Below are 14,946 nucleotides of genomic sequence, written 5' to 3' on the forward strand. Positions count from 1 at the left end.
TGGTGTTTGCACGTGTGAATATCAGTCATGAAGTCACCATGTGGGCACGTATGCCTTTATTAATGTGTAACTCTGTAAATATTTCTTTGCATGTCTGTATACCTTTGTTTGAGGTGTACAAAGAGGACTAGCATTCTTATCCCTGGTGATGAGTATATAGTTATGCTGTTGTGTGCATGCAGTCATTGCTTCCTTGCATGTCCTATGTGCATGTACTTTGTATGGGTACCAAGTTCTTGCTTGTGTGCAGTCTGTGAATATATCCTTGCATATATCATATGTATGCACAATATGTATGATTTGTATATGGGTTGGCAAAATGTTGCATGTGTTTCATGCACATATGTTCTAGGTGGCATGTGTATGTATATGTGACTGAATGCATACAGTAAGTGTATGGGCATAATTCTCCATAACCCTCTTTAGGAATCCTTTATACTGTCAAAGCAGTGTGAAGGGCTCTTCATGTAAATGAAAATCAGGTGCTGTGTATTTAAGGATCAGTGAGCGCAGGTGTCTGTATATATATAATGTTATATGCCCCTGTTGTGTTGGCAGCCCAACACCTTTGAAATGCCTGTATCAGTATGTGCATATCTCTGTATAAATCTGTTTGCGTGTGTGTGAATGGATGAATTTGTTTGCAAAAGTATTTGCTCCATGATCTCTACATGTTTATATAGAAGTTTGTGGGTGTGATGAACCCATTTCCATTTGTACATACATCTGCACGCTGTGCAGTTACGCACGTGTGCATGCTGGTGATGGATGCCTGAAATCACTGTATGCGTTTGCGCAGGAGTGCGAGTGTTTCTCTGCTTGTGGCTGGCGGTGTGCAAGTCCGTGCAGGGTTGAGGTGGACTGAACCCATTCATTTTTCTTTCCCAGAAGGGACAGAAGGAGGAGACACCACATGTCGATGTGGGAGCCACGCAGCAGCCAACTGTATGTGTGCCATATGGTTGCGTGTTGTGTGTGGCTGTGTGCATATGTGGCTACATGTATTTTTGTGTGTGCTAAATTTAGGCCTCTACATAGCCTATTTCGGAGCGTATGTTTGCTCCTCTGGGCATATGATTTGTGTGTGCTCCTGCCTCTGCACATCTGTTAGTGTGTGTGTGCATTTGTGTGTGTCTAAACTAAGTGTGCTCTCTTGTGCCTCCGTTTGCTTGTATCTGTGTGTGCTTGTGTAGGTTAGCACTTTAGTGTGTGTGCGGATACTGTAGGTACATGTGAGCTGGTGTCTGTTTATTTGTGTGTGCCGGCATGTGTCTGCCTGTGCACGTTTGTGCCGTATGCGTGTGCTTGCTTGTACGTGCGTTTATCAGTGTGTGTCCGTGTGCCTGTGGGGGGGTGTCTGTCCTTTGAAGCCTGTTTGTGTGCACATTTGCGATATTTTGAAGATTTTATTTGATCCCTTAAAACACACCCATCAGCCTACCCTCTGAGCGCATCTATGAGAATGTACGTGTACCAACCTCCTTCCCCAGAATTTAGCCCTCCCCTGCCAAGGCACTAGGCCGAGCAGGCAGATGAACATTACTGCCACCCTGTTGGCCAAGAGACTCTGGCTCTGTCAGACCAGGAGAGAAGCAAGCACAAGAGGTGAGAGCCTTCCACTCAGAATGCCCTGCCTCCAGCCATTCAGATGGAAAGACTGTGAGTAAAAGCTGATCTCAGCTGGTGCAGTGGTGTCTGATTGTCGGGGGGGGCACTCAGGGGTAAAGTCCCCGACAACACAGGGCATTGTAGATTGGTAAAATCAGCCCCTTTTTCACCCAGCAGGGAAGCGGCAGCTTGTGCAGATGTTGCAGAACAGGTGTAGCATGCTCCCTATCGCTATAGCTCCCTGTACTGCTCAGTGAGCAGGCAGCTGGATTCTACACTAGCTTTAGTTTCCAACTGGTCTTTGAAGATAGCCTTGGGTAAGCCACATTGCAGCAGTCCAAGCTGAAGGTGACGGTTCTGGATCGCTGGGATGCAGTTCATGTCCAAGATAAAAGTTTGCCATTGTTTCAACCAGAAGCAGATGGGATAAAAGCACACCATGCTCCCAGTTCTGTAAGAGCTCCCTTTCCACAAGAGAGGCAGACCTTATACCTGACGTCCATTACCCAACCACCCTACATCTTGGCTGGACTCTTATCCAAACTCCTGTTTCAGCTACACGCTGAGTCAGCAAGGAGACTGTGCAGTCTGGGTCTGATGCCAAAGACCTCCATCTCTTTGTCATTTGCATGTCAATGGCAATGGAGCCCAAACGCACCCCCCCCCCCACTGGCTTTACGTCCACACTGAAGAGGAGGGGTGACAAAACTGAATCCTGTGCGTGAGGGTAAGTGAGCAGTTGCCAGGCACTATCCTCTGGAATCTCTTCATCAGGGAAGAACGGAACCACCGAACCAGAGTTTGCAAGGTGACGAAGGCACATCTAATTACAACCGTTGTTTAATTCCTGGCAGATGGAAACTGAGATGTTGCTCTCCTTTCCCCTCCTGGTCTCTCCCTTCTTTTCCTTTCCTTTCTTTCCCCTCGCATTCCTTTACTTTTTTTGTTCTTTTGTCTTTTTTCCCTATTCTTCCCTTATTTTTGGAAGAAAAAATTTCAATTACTTTTTTTAAAAAAGGGTGGGGAAAGATAGATCTGAAAGAATCAACATGGATATCTGCCCGTCAGCTTTTGCTAGAGGCAAGTCAGCTACCAGGAAGACTACCAGTATCTCAGCCACACAGTAGAAAGCCAGACTCAAAGGGGTCAAGGAAATCTGAGGATTCCAAATGACCCCACACCTGCCTGGAATGCCTTTCCCAGTGACCTTCCCCACCAGAGGAAGGTTAGAGACAGGCAACATTAGAAGATGGTTTTCTGAGCTGGATGCTGAGAATATTCACTTGGAGGAGGTTAACATCCTGCCCTCCCCAAGGGAGGTGGTTATACTGTTATTCAATAATAGGCCCAGAATTCCCAGGCTAGATTTTATCCGTTGGCGCAATTAGAGCTCTTCTAGCGAAACAGGCTGAAATTCAGCCAGAGAAGATACTGCATTTATCCCCTCTAGACGCTGCCCTGCTGCCATGGAGGGAGTCCGTTTCAGTCTAGATCTGATCTGTGCTCCCTAGGAAGTAAATGAAGAAATCCTTGCAGCAAAAATACTTGACTCAGTCCGCCTTAGAATGAACAGATCATAAGAACAGCCATACTGGGTCAGACCAAAGGTCCATCTAGCCCAGTATCCTGTCTTCCAACAGTGGTCAATCCAGGTGCCCCAGAGGGAATGAACAGAACTGATAATCATCAAGTGATCCATTCCCTGTCGTCCATTCCCAGCTTCTGGCAAACAGAGGCTAAGGACACCATCCGTGCTGACACCGTCCTGGCTGATAGCCATTGGTGGACCTATCCTCCGTGAATTTATGTAGTTCTTTTTTGAATCCTGTTAATGGGATGATGGCTCATTCTGACATTTAATCCATCACAAGCCACCTGGATAACACTGTGGTCTGCGAGGAAGATCTATGGAAAGAGGACGTTTAATAGACAAAACATAATCATACTTTCCTATCAGGTCATTGTTAGAGTGGGCCATTGGCTACACAGTATTCTCCTTAGAGAGATCTGAAACCAACCAAGTCTGTCAGTCCAGTAAAATAAATCCTCTGATCCAGTGGGAGTTATGGAGGGTCCTGACTTCAAACTTGAAGGAGCTATAATGAGAGCATGACACAGGAGTTCATCCTCCTCACCTCCAGTTATCTGTGCAGAGCCGGAAGACACTGGGGCCATTCCGATAGTACTCATAGCAGCTCTGAGATCCCCCAGGAGCCCTGAGTGTGGACTTGGGGTCACCCAGTGCAGTACAGGCCTGATTCTTATTTATATTAAGGCCCCTCAGCACCATTCTGACAGGGAAGAGAGGCCCTGATGTGGGTGTCAATGTAAATGCCAGAGTGCTGCTTAAGGGGCCGTAGTGTAAACAAGAACCAGCCCAAAGCCTCAGTGACTCCAACACTGACCTAGACAAATACCCAGGCAGCAGGCATGGGAAATCTGCGATGGCAGCCTGTACACTGTGATCCCAATTTCATTCTCTCCTGGGACATGTATGCCACTGAGGCCATGTCTACACCACCACTTATGTCGGCAAAATGTAGGTCACTCAGGGGTGTGAAAAAACCATCCCCCTGAGCGACAAAAGTTTCGCCAGCACCAGCGGTGATGTGCACAGAGCTGTGTCAGTGAGAGAGCTTCTCCTGCCGACATAGCTACCGCCGCTTGTTGGAGGTGGTTTTATAATGTCAAGGGGAGAGCTCTCTCCCGCCGGCATAGAGTGACTACACGATAGATCGTACAGTGGTGCAGCTGCAGTAGTACAGCTGTGCTGCTGTAAGGTCTCTAGTGTAGACATAGCCTAAGACGAATCCATTTCTGAACAGGGCACCTCCTACCTCTGGATTTAGATGCAAATAACATGAGTCCACTATTGCTCTGACTTCTCTCAGCTCATCCCGAACTGGGGGAAATGTCGGTCAGTGCAGGGGCAGCTGCATCAGCCAGCCAGGTCTTGGTGATACACACAAAGCTGAGCGCTTTGCTTGGACTAATCTGGGATAGCAATGATCTTATTATCCACCACCGTCACCCTGAACAGCATGAACCAAACAGCGCAATCCCTGTCAGCGGATGCACCGCGTTCTCAAGATGAGACCAGCAGACTGCTCGCGAACGTTTGTGCACGTCTGCCCATGATTTTGCATGTAGCGGCTTCTGGATTTCGCGTAGAGTGGCCCATGTGTGTTAGTACCTTAGGTACAATGGCACATTTGTGCATTAGGTGTTTACGTCGGTAGAGCTGCAATTGTAACATCCATATTTTTGTATACATTGTTCCACATATACTGGCTCCACGGGTTCAAGTGTTCATGTATTTGCGTGTGTGGGCTCATGCACGCCCACGTTTCCTTGTGTCTGTAGGTGTCTGGTTTTGTGTTTGCATATGTAGGCTCACACATGCTTGTGTGTATGGGCCTGCCCAGCTGTGGGGTTCTGTCTTTTGATGTACAGAGCCTATGTGTCTGCATGTCTGAGCTCTCCTATACATTGGGCTGGATTTCCCAGAGCCCTGCGTCTTGTGTAGGCTTTGACACCAGTGCCAAGTGGGTGTAGAACGCTCCCAAGTCAGAGTGGTAGCACTGCATGCCCGCTGCGTGGGAAGCGCCTGCCCAAGGAGCAGGGCGATGAGGGTCTCCGTGTGGGTCCGTTTGGGCCCAGGTGCACGCTGTATATCTAGGGGTGGGTTCTCGGGTTTCTGACAGCACAGAGGTGGCCTGAACCCCTTTGTTTTCCTTTCCCAGGAGGGACAGGAGAAGGCGACATCACATGTCGGTGTGGGAGCAGCGTACCAGTCAGCTCCGTAGGCACATGCAGATGTCCAGCCAGGAGGGCCTCAACAAGGACGCCCCTCCCTTGATCAACCCTCACGCCAGCATATTCAGGAGGAAAATGCCTGGGGAAAATGTAACCTTGGAGAAGGGTGAAGAGGATCATGGAGGCAGCGCAGAGCACCCGCAGGCGGAAGGCCTGGACCAACCCACTGCAGGCACCAACTCATGCCCAAGCACCAAAGAGGACGAGAAAAGCCCATCCTCTCGAGCCAAGAGAGACAGGGAACAATGGCATCAGAAATCATGCCACGGGAACTGTGATCTGACTGAGCAGGAGGAGGGAGGCGGTGGAGGGGGAGGCACAGGGATTGAAGACCGAGCACGGCTGAGGCAGAGCCAGAGGCGCAGCCGGCACCGGAGAGTGAGAACTGAGGGGAAGGAGCCGGCTGGGGCCCTGGAGAGCAGGTCAGCCAGCCAAGAGGCCAGCCTGGAGGAAGCCAATCCCACGGAAGGAGAGCAGGCCAGAAATGAAGGGGGGAAGGAGGACACGAATCAGGAGGAGCCACTGGCGGGCGAGGAGCTGAACAGGTAAAGGGCACACCATCCCTGACGGCTATGATCTGCAGCTCCTTCTTGTGGAGAGATGGCAAGCCTGGCGCCTGGGGGTGGGAGGGCAGTGTGGGTGGGCCGATCTCTCAATGGTTCTGCATCCCCAGGCATGAGCCCTTCCTTTCATCTGTCATCCAGCCTCTGGCAGCCTCTAGTCCATTTTTGCTTTGCTTCTCTTTCCCCACCCAGTCTCTCCTGAGGAGCCAGTCTGTCCCTTGATCCTGGTCAATAGCTCCCTCCCCTAGGCAGGAAGCACTGCTCAGAACGATGCTCCAGACAGTGCCCCAGTAATCACCCGAGGTGCAGTAGTAACCTTTCTGTAAGCCGTCATGTAGAATACCATCATCTGCTGGCTTTTAAACAAGGCACTGATTTGGTCTGTAATCCTCATTTCTCCGGGGTTTGGGAAGTCTCCCTGTCTCCTCCCAAGGTGATAAAGCTCTGACCAGGTCTATGTCTAGTTTCTGGCGTAAGAGAAGTATTTTCAGATCGGGAACAGGGACAGCAAACCTCGTGGCTCCTGGTTTAAGTGGGACCCCTCCCCCCATCTCCCTACAAGGTCCAACATGAAATGTAACATTTGTGTTATGGCTGCTACGCCCAATCCATTAAATCTAATTGAATACAACAGCCTATTCAGATGTTCCCACCTGTGTTCTCCAGGGCCCCCTGGGTATCCCGCAGGGAGATCATTTCTCTCCCCATCCTCGAGACTGGAGATTAGCAAAGGCAGGAAAGGATCTGCTGGTCCCTCCCAACCCCCCAGCAGCTTGTTGCAATCCCAGCTGTTCTGGTCTTTTCTGCTGGCATGGGGTTTTGGGGACACAGGGCAGTCCTTGTCTCAGGAAAGAGGAGTCTCCAGCAGTAGGATGTTAAAGCACTTGGAGCACAGCGATGGATGAAAAATGTTATAGAATTGTTTGTTATTTCTGCCTTCACCAACTGGTGTCGCTGTAGTCAGAGGAACTTGCTGAGAAAAGTTCAATGCACTCCAGAGCCAAATCCAACAGCTGCTAATAAATAGGAATATAAAAATAATATAATAATCATTATTTCCAGGAGTGCTTCAGATCCCCCTTTACTGACGAAATACTGGGAAATCCATTTTAACCAGCTATGCAAGTGACCAATGAAAACTTGGTTGGTTATCAGAGGCTGATCTTTAACCAAAGAATATTGCACAGAAAACTTTAGGAATACTTTAAAAGGGTTGCTTAAGACACAGAGGGTTGCTTTTTGGAGGTCGGGCACTGTATCCAGTGTTCATTATATTCCAGCTGATGCCTTTCTAATGTTGCAAGAACAATCATTCCAAAAGCACACATGGTTTCATTTCTCTCTCTTTCTCCCTGTTTTATCTTTACTTCCCAACCTCCATTTCTCCCTCTTTATTCTCTCCTTTGTCTTCTCCATTTGCTCTCCCTGCTCCCCTCTGTCATCTTCACTTCTTTTGTTCCCCCATCCCACCTCTTCCCACCCAATCCCACCTGTCCTTCTCTCTCCCCTTGCCTTCCTCCTTTCTTCCTGTAGAACCAATGAAATCCCAGCCAGTGATGCTGCCTTTGCTGGGGCTATGCGGGAAATGAGCCCCCTCAAAGTCCCCCGTGAGCTCAACGAGGAGAAGAACGCTAGCTTGACAGAGCAGGACTGCAGCGGCCTGGAGACCAGTGACCAAGCCCTGCTGGGCAGCTTGCAGATGGAGATGAGCAGAGCCATCAGCAGGAGTGAACCCGAGCTGTCCTCCGTCACAGCCAACATGGAGAAAGTCACCGAGAGCACCACCATCATGATCGATGTCCAAGACTCCACTGTGGTACAGAGTGAGGACCTGTCTCTTTTGCTGTTTGCCTCTCTCTGATCTGCCTTCCTTTGCAGTGGCCCCTGAGGGCTGCTGGGAATACTGTGGATTCCCCAGAGGATCCTCCAGCATTCATGCAGCCCCAGCACTGTCAACCCTCCACCCCCACCCCATCATCCCTCAAACCCTGAATTCATAGCCAAGGCCCCATATCCTGTGTGGCAAGTTGGACCTAAGTCCCGAAGGATGCTCTGGATGGGCTTAGATGACACTAGTGCCCCCACTGTTGCTACCACATGTGCAAAGCCAACACTGGGGTTTTTCTGTGGCTGGGTGGTTACCAGGTTGCCTCACAGGATAACGGCACTTGCAGCTCTGATTCACCATGTTCACATCCATTGCCTCGTGGTTAGGCCACGTCTCCACTGATGATCTCAGCCATTAGTAGCCAGGGCCCAGTACAGCTGCACTAATGCACCTGCCTAGTGTAGACAGCCAAAAATGCTTTATACTGTGATTTGATCCAGGGCAGTTTATCCCTGCTTGAACCCCGCTCCCAGACACACAGCAGGAAACAGGCGGGGCATGTCTCTCTCCGCCCCCCCCCCCCCAATCCACTCCACTGTGGCCTTGGGGTAAAACTGCGGAGAGCAACCAGCCAGAGACTCCAGCCGTCGGGGCAGGAGCAAACAAAGCAGAGACCTTCAGCCGTTCCAGTCAAAAGACTCAAAACTGTTCTCTCCCTTCCCCTGCCCTGCTGACCGGCTGTCTGCTCCCACCTTGCCTCCCTCGCCAAATATGTCTGTGCTGGAGCTGGGAGGTGACTGCTCCCACTCGAGGAGACGTACCTGCGCCTAGCACCCATCGAGTTAGTGCGCTAGAAGAGAAGTGCAGCTGGGAGTGGCCTGAGTGACGGGACAGGGCTAGTCAACCTGAGTATGTAGCTAGCGTCTCGGATGGCATCATCTGTCCTGCTGTTCGGGCCATCACAGCTCTGCTTCTGTTTTTAGCGTGCTAGCTGGCTAAGCACTAGTGTGGGTGTGTCTCCTCAAGCATAGACATACCTTCATCTTGTCACCTGAGCTTCGCTCCACACCTGCCCTTCATACCTTGTCCCCTGCTCTGTCCCTTTCACCCCTTTCCCTTTTCTTGCCAGTTAGCTGATTCCTCTCCTGACTAAACACACACCCGCTAAAAAAAATTATGGAACTAACATGACACTTGCTACCATTCCATTAAGTAAAGGAGTACTTGTGGCACCTTAGAGACTAACAAATTTATTTGAGCATAAGCTTTCTTGAGCTACAGCTCACTTCATCGGATGTATTCAGTGGAAAATACAGTGGGGAGATTTATATACACAGAGAACATGAAACAATGGGTGTTACCATACACACTGTAAGGAAAGCGATCATTTAAGCTGAGCTAATACCAGCGGGGTGGGGGGAAGAAAACCTTTTGTAGTGATAATCAAGGTGGGCCATTTCCAGCAGTTGACAAGAACGTCTGAGGAACAGTGGCGGGGGGGGGGAATAAACAGGGGGAAATAGTTTTACTTTGTGTAATGACCCATCCACTCCCAGTCTCTATTCAAGCCTAAGTTAATTGTATCCAGTTTGCAAATTAATTCCAATTCATCAGTCTCTCGTTGGAGTCTGTTTTTGAAGTCTTTTTGTTGTAATATTGTGACTTTTAGGTCTGTAATCGAGTGACCAGAAAGATTGAAGTGTCCTCCGACTGATTTATGAATGTTATAATTCTTGACGTCTGATTTGTGTCCATTTATTCTTTTATGTAGAGACTGTCCAGTTTGACCAATGTACATGGCAGAGGGGCATTGCTGGCACATGATGGCATATATCACATTGGTAGATGTGCAGGTGAACGAGCCTCTGATAGTGTGGCTGATGTGATTAGGCCCTATGATGGTGTTCACTGAATAGATATGTGGACACAGTTGGCAACGGGCTTTGTTGCAAGGATAGGTTCCTGGGTTAGTGGTTCTGTTGTGTGGTATGTGGTTGCTGGTGAGTATTTGCTTCAGGTTGGGGGGCTGTCTGTAGGCAAGGACTGGCCTGTCTCCCAAGATCTGTGAGAGTGATGGGTCATCCTTCAGGATAGGTTGTCGATCCTTGATGATGTGTTGGAGGGGTTTTAGTTGGGGGCTGAAGGTGATGGCTAGTGGCGTTCTGTTATTTTCTTTGTTGGGCCTGTCCTGTAGTAGGTGACTTCTGGGTACTCTTCTGGCTCTGTCAATTTGTTTCTTCACTTCAGCAGGTGGGTATTGTAGTTGTAAGAATGCTTGATAGAGATCTTGTAGGTGTCTGTCTCTGTCTGAGGGGTTGGAGCAAATGCGGTTGTATCGTAGAGCTTGGCTGTAGACAATGGATCATGTAGTGTGGTCAGGGTGAAAGCTGCAGGCATGTAGGTAGGAATAGCGGTCAGTAGGTTTCCGGAATAGGGTGGTGTTTATGTGACCATCGCTTATTAGCACCGTAGTGTCCAGGAAGTGGATCTCTTGTGTGGACTGGTCCAGGCTGAGGTTGATGGTGGGATGGAAATTGTTGAAATCATTACACAAAGTAAAACTATTTTCCCATGTTTATTCCCCCTCCCCCCCCCACTGTTCCTCAGACGTTCTTGTCAACTGTTGGAAATGGCCCACCTTGATTATCACTACAAAAGGTTTTCTTCCCCCCTCGCCCTCCCCCCCCGGCTCTCATGCTGGTATTAGCTCATCTTAAGTGATCACTCTCCTTACAGTGTGTATGATAACACCCATTGTTTCATGTTCTCTGTGTATATAAATCTCCCCACAGTATTTTCCACTGAATGCATCCGATGAAGTGAGCTCACGAAAGCTTATGCTCTAATAAATTGTTTAGTCTCCAAGGTGCCACAAGTACTCCTTTTCTTTTTGCGAATACAGACTAACACGGATGCTACTCTGAAACTTACCATTCCATTGTTCACTCTGCTTGTGTGCTAGAGCCCTTCTCCCACCCTGGGTCTGGTCTAGTTCAACTGCTAGCTCTTCCTGATGGGGCTGTCTACCACTCTGTGTTTGTACAGTGCCTAGCACAGAGGTGGGCAAACTGCGGCCTGCAAGCTGGATCTGGCCTGCCAGTCATTTTAATCCAGCCCTTGAGCTCCCACTGGGGAGCGGGGTCTGGGGCTTGTCCCACTCCGGCGCTCCAGCTGGGGAACAGGGTCAGGGGCCGCTCCACATGGCTCCCAGAAGCAATGGAATGGCCCCCCTCCAGCTCCTATGCATAGGGACAGCCAGGGGGCTCCACTCTGCACGCTGCCCCTGCTGCAAGTGCCACCCCCACATCTCCCATTGGCCAGGAACCGCGGCCAACAGGAGTTTCAGGGGCGGTGCCTGCAGACGGGGCAGCATGCAGAGCCACCTGGCCGTGCCTCCGCGTAGGACCTGGAGAAGGGACGTGCTGCTGCTTCCGGGAGCCACTTGAGGTAAGTGCCACCCGGAGCCTGCACTCCTGAGCCTCCAGCCACGCTCCAACCTCCTGCCCCAGCCCTGATCCCCCTCCTGCCCTCCAAACCACTCAATCCCAGCTCGGAGCACCCTCCTGCACCCCAAACCCCTCATCCCAAGCCCCACCCCAGAGCCCACATCCCCAGCCGGAGCCCTCACCTCCCCACACCCCCAAGCCCCTGCCCCAGCCCTGATCCCCCTCCCACTCTCCGAACCCCTTGGTCCCAGCCTGGAGCACCCTCCTACACCCCAAACTCCTCATCCCCAGTGTAACAATGCTGCCTCTGGTGGGACCCAACTGAGAGTATCAATTCAGAACAAATTGCTTAAAGCAGGGCAGTTACAGCCCCGGGCTGGTGGTTCTTCACCTCTAAGGCACACCAAACCAGCCAAACGGAGAGGACTTTGGTCTCACCCCACTGGCTAACCATAAGTCACACAACCAATTCCCTTAGACACTCCAGTTTCCCAGTATCACCACCAGTGCCACTCATTACGGGGATGAATGGTTATGAAAACCAATACCCCCGTAAAAGAAGAAAGGTTCTCCCGATCCCAAAGGACCAAGCCGCAGACCCAGGTCAATATACAAATCAGATCTTACCCACAAATCATGCTGTTGCCAATCCTTTAGAATCTAAAATCTAAAGATTTATTCATAAAAAGAAAGAAATATAGATGAGAGCTAGAATTGGTTAAATTGAATCAGTTACATACAGTAATGGCAAAGTTCTTGGTTCAGGCTTGTAGCAGTGATGGAATAAACTACAGGTTCAAATCAAGTCTCTGGAGTACATCCACAGTTGGGATGAGTCATTCAGTCCTTTGTTCAGAGCTTCAGTTTGTAACAAGGTTTCTCCAGAGGTCAGAAGCAGGACTGAAGACAAAATGGAGGGGTTTTCAGGGCCTTTTATATTCTCTGCACGTGGAAGTCACATGTCCATGCATGACTCAGTTCTTTACAGGCCAATGCCATTGTTTACATGTTAGTTTGAACGTTCCCAGGAAAGCTCAGATGTGGATTGGCGTCTCCCAAAGTCCATTGTCAGTTAAGTGTTTCTTGATTGGGCACTTACTGAGAATAGTCCTTTCTTAAGAAGCTGACCAGATGCTTCACTGAGGCTACTTAGAATCAAAACATATTGAGATACAAGTATATAGCCAATATTCATAACTTCAAATACAAAAATGATACACACATACAGACAGCATAATCATAACCAGCAAATCATAACCTTTTCATAGACACCTTACTGGACAACCTTTGTACAATATTTGCTGCAAATATATAACAGTGGTTGCAACAATGATCTATACGGTCACAGTTTACGTCAATAACATCACACCCAATCCCACCCCAGAGCGCGCATCCCCAGCCGGAGCCCTCCCCCATGCCCCAGCCCAGAACCGCCTCCCATACCCTCAACTCCTCCTTTCTGGCCCCACCCCAGATCCCACACCCCCAACCAGAGCCCTCACTCCCCTTCCACACCCCAACCCCAATTTTGTGAGTATTCATGGCCCACCATACAATTTCTATTCTCAGATGTGGCGTTTAGTCCAAAAAGTTTGCCCACCCCTGGCCTCAGGCACTGCTGTAACAACTAAGCAGATGAAGAAAAGCTGCACGGGAGTGAAACATGATTTTTCCTTTCTACACGAGCGGTTTGCATTAGTACAGCTACACTGGAGGTTGTAACCGAGGCCAATCCCCAGCGGGGCAAGGCCTTTTTTCCACTAACCACAGAAATGCAGGAGGAGTCTCTCAGCCGTGCTTTGAGCCCACAGGGAAACTCCCCCCGCAAGAGCTGTGCTAGAAAAAAGGCCCAGGCCTGTGCCAGAAGGGTGGAACAGCCTGATGCATATTGCTCAGGACAAACCCTCCAGCCCTCAGGCAAAACAGAAGCATCTCCCCTTTGGGCATGTGCTGTGCTCAAATGTGCAACTCATACCCTGATTCTGGTCTTGACTCCTGCACTGTGCGGATGCATCTCACAGTCGTGGCTTGCTGTACAGTGGTTGTTAGTTTGCCCACTTTCTCTCGGGCTGTGCCTTGTCTTTTTCTCCCTCTCAATTTCTCCTTCCTACTGTCTCTTTCATTCCCTCCCCTCTTTCCCATCCATCTTCACTCATATGACTTCTTTCCCCTCTCTTTTCCCTTTTCCCCTTTTCTCTCCTTCCCCCTTTCTCACCTCCATCCTGTCTCCTTCTCCCTACTCCCTCATTTCCTGTCTCCTTCCCACCCTTCTGTCTCCTTCCCTATTGCCATGGCCTATGCGAAACACTAAATTAAACTTTATCTACAGTGAACCCATCCCACTCTGATTGCCTGTCAATCAAACCCTAAAAATGAGAGGAACATTTCCCCTCACCTTCAAGGTGAGAGATTTTAAATTGTGTTATTAATTAAACATCACCACAAAAAAGTGCCTCATTAGAGCCCTTGTCTCTGTCTCTGCGTGACAGTCTGTGTCTGTCCTTTCCTTTTCATCTGTCTCTCGCTAACAGCAGAACTTGGATGTGGGAATGTAAAACAGCAACCTTGCCGTTCACAGTCCCTCTCGCTGTGGAGAAATGATATTCTTAGGCAGTTGAGTAGTGTGCATCATTCTTTTTGTTGGTTTCAGAGTAGCAGCCGTGTTAGTCTGTATCCTCAAAAAGAAAAGGATGCATCCGATGTAGCTCACGGAAGCTTATGCTCAGATAAATTTGTTAGTCTCTAAGGTGCCACAAGTACTCCTGTTCTTTTTGTTGTTGCACTCACAAGGCAGCAGCCAAAGCAATGACTGAAGAGCATGAAGTTTTACAGCAGCCTTGGTGTGCAATACTCTCTTGAAAGTGCTCTTGCAAGGGAGCTTTTTTTGGGAGTGACAGTGTATTCCAGGCAGGAAGCCATCAACCAGTTGCCAGTTCCTTGTGGATAACCCACCACTAGCTCTGCAGCCAAAGCTCGTTGTAGCTGTTGACATGGTCAGCCCATCTCCTGTGAAAATGTCCTGTACTTTCATCCAGGGTAAATGTCTCATGCAGCTGTTAGCCTGCTGGGTCAGTAAAAGGACTGATTTCTTTTGCAGTTAGCAACAAGACGGATGGAGAAGCCAGCCCCTTAAAGGAGGCAGAGACAAAAGAGGATGAGGAGAAAGAGAAGAAGAAAAGGAAGAAGGAGAAAAGTTCAGAGACGGGCAAAGCGATGGTGCCTCACAGCTCCATGTTTATCTTCAGCACAACAAACCCGTGAGATATTCTTCGGTCTTTGTACCGGAATAACTGAGCCCTGGAGAAGGGAAGGATCTGATGGGTCAGGGCCTTGTAGGTTTTTACCATTAGCCAGTTGGGTCTCTGGAGGAGCTGGGGAAGCCTGAGCCAGCATCGGGGCCCCCTACTTGCACCCCACCAACTTTCTGTATTTGCTGCTGCTTCCTCAGCTCCAGGGGAGCAGGAGCAATACTGGCCCAGGCTCCCTCACCCACCTGCTCAGCTACCGCAGCAACCTCAGATGCCCAGCTGGCTTCAGCAACACAACAGGGCAGGGAGATGCATGAGCAGCCTGATGCTTGCTACCCCTGAAGCCATACAGGGGTAGAGCTCAGCTCCTGCTGGTGCATGGACTCCTTGTGACTCCAGCTGCCCAGCTCCTACAATGCCTGGCTCCATTCCATTCG

At 49.6% G+C, this 14,946-nt stretch overlaps 1 protein-coding gene across 3 annotated transcripts in view; it reads left to right on the top strand.

The window, feature by feature from the left end:
* CACNA1E (calcium voltage-gated channel subunit alpha1 E) overlaps positions 1-14,946 on the top strand; it is a 318,744-nt gene that overhangs the window by 240,410 nt on the left and 63,388 nt on the right. For all 3 annotated transcript variants that reach the window (XM_074961064.1, XM_074961066.1, XM_074961065.1), the window contains exons 21-24: positions 889-945; positions 5,352-5,969; positions 7,521-7,810; positions 14,359-14,518. In XM_074961064.1, the coding sequence (XP_074817165.1) occupies positions 889-945; positions 5,352-5,969; positions 7,521-7,810; positions 14,359-14,518 (1,125 nt within the window). The remainder of the gene's footprint in view (positions 1-888; positions 946-5,351; positions 5,970-7,520; positions 7,811-14,358; positions 14,519-14,946) is intronic.

Source organism: Natator depressus, chromosome 8, assembly GCF_965152275.1.
Source record: "Natator depressus isolate rNatDep1 chromosome 8, rNatDep2.hap1, whole genome shotgun sequence".
Taxonomy (NCBI): domain Eukaryota; kingdom Metazoa; phylum Chordata; order Testudines; family Cheloniidae; genus Natator; species Natator depressus.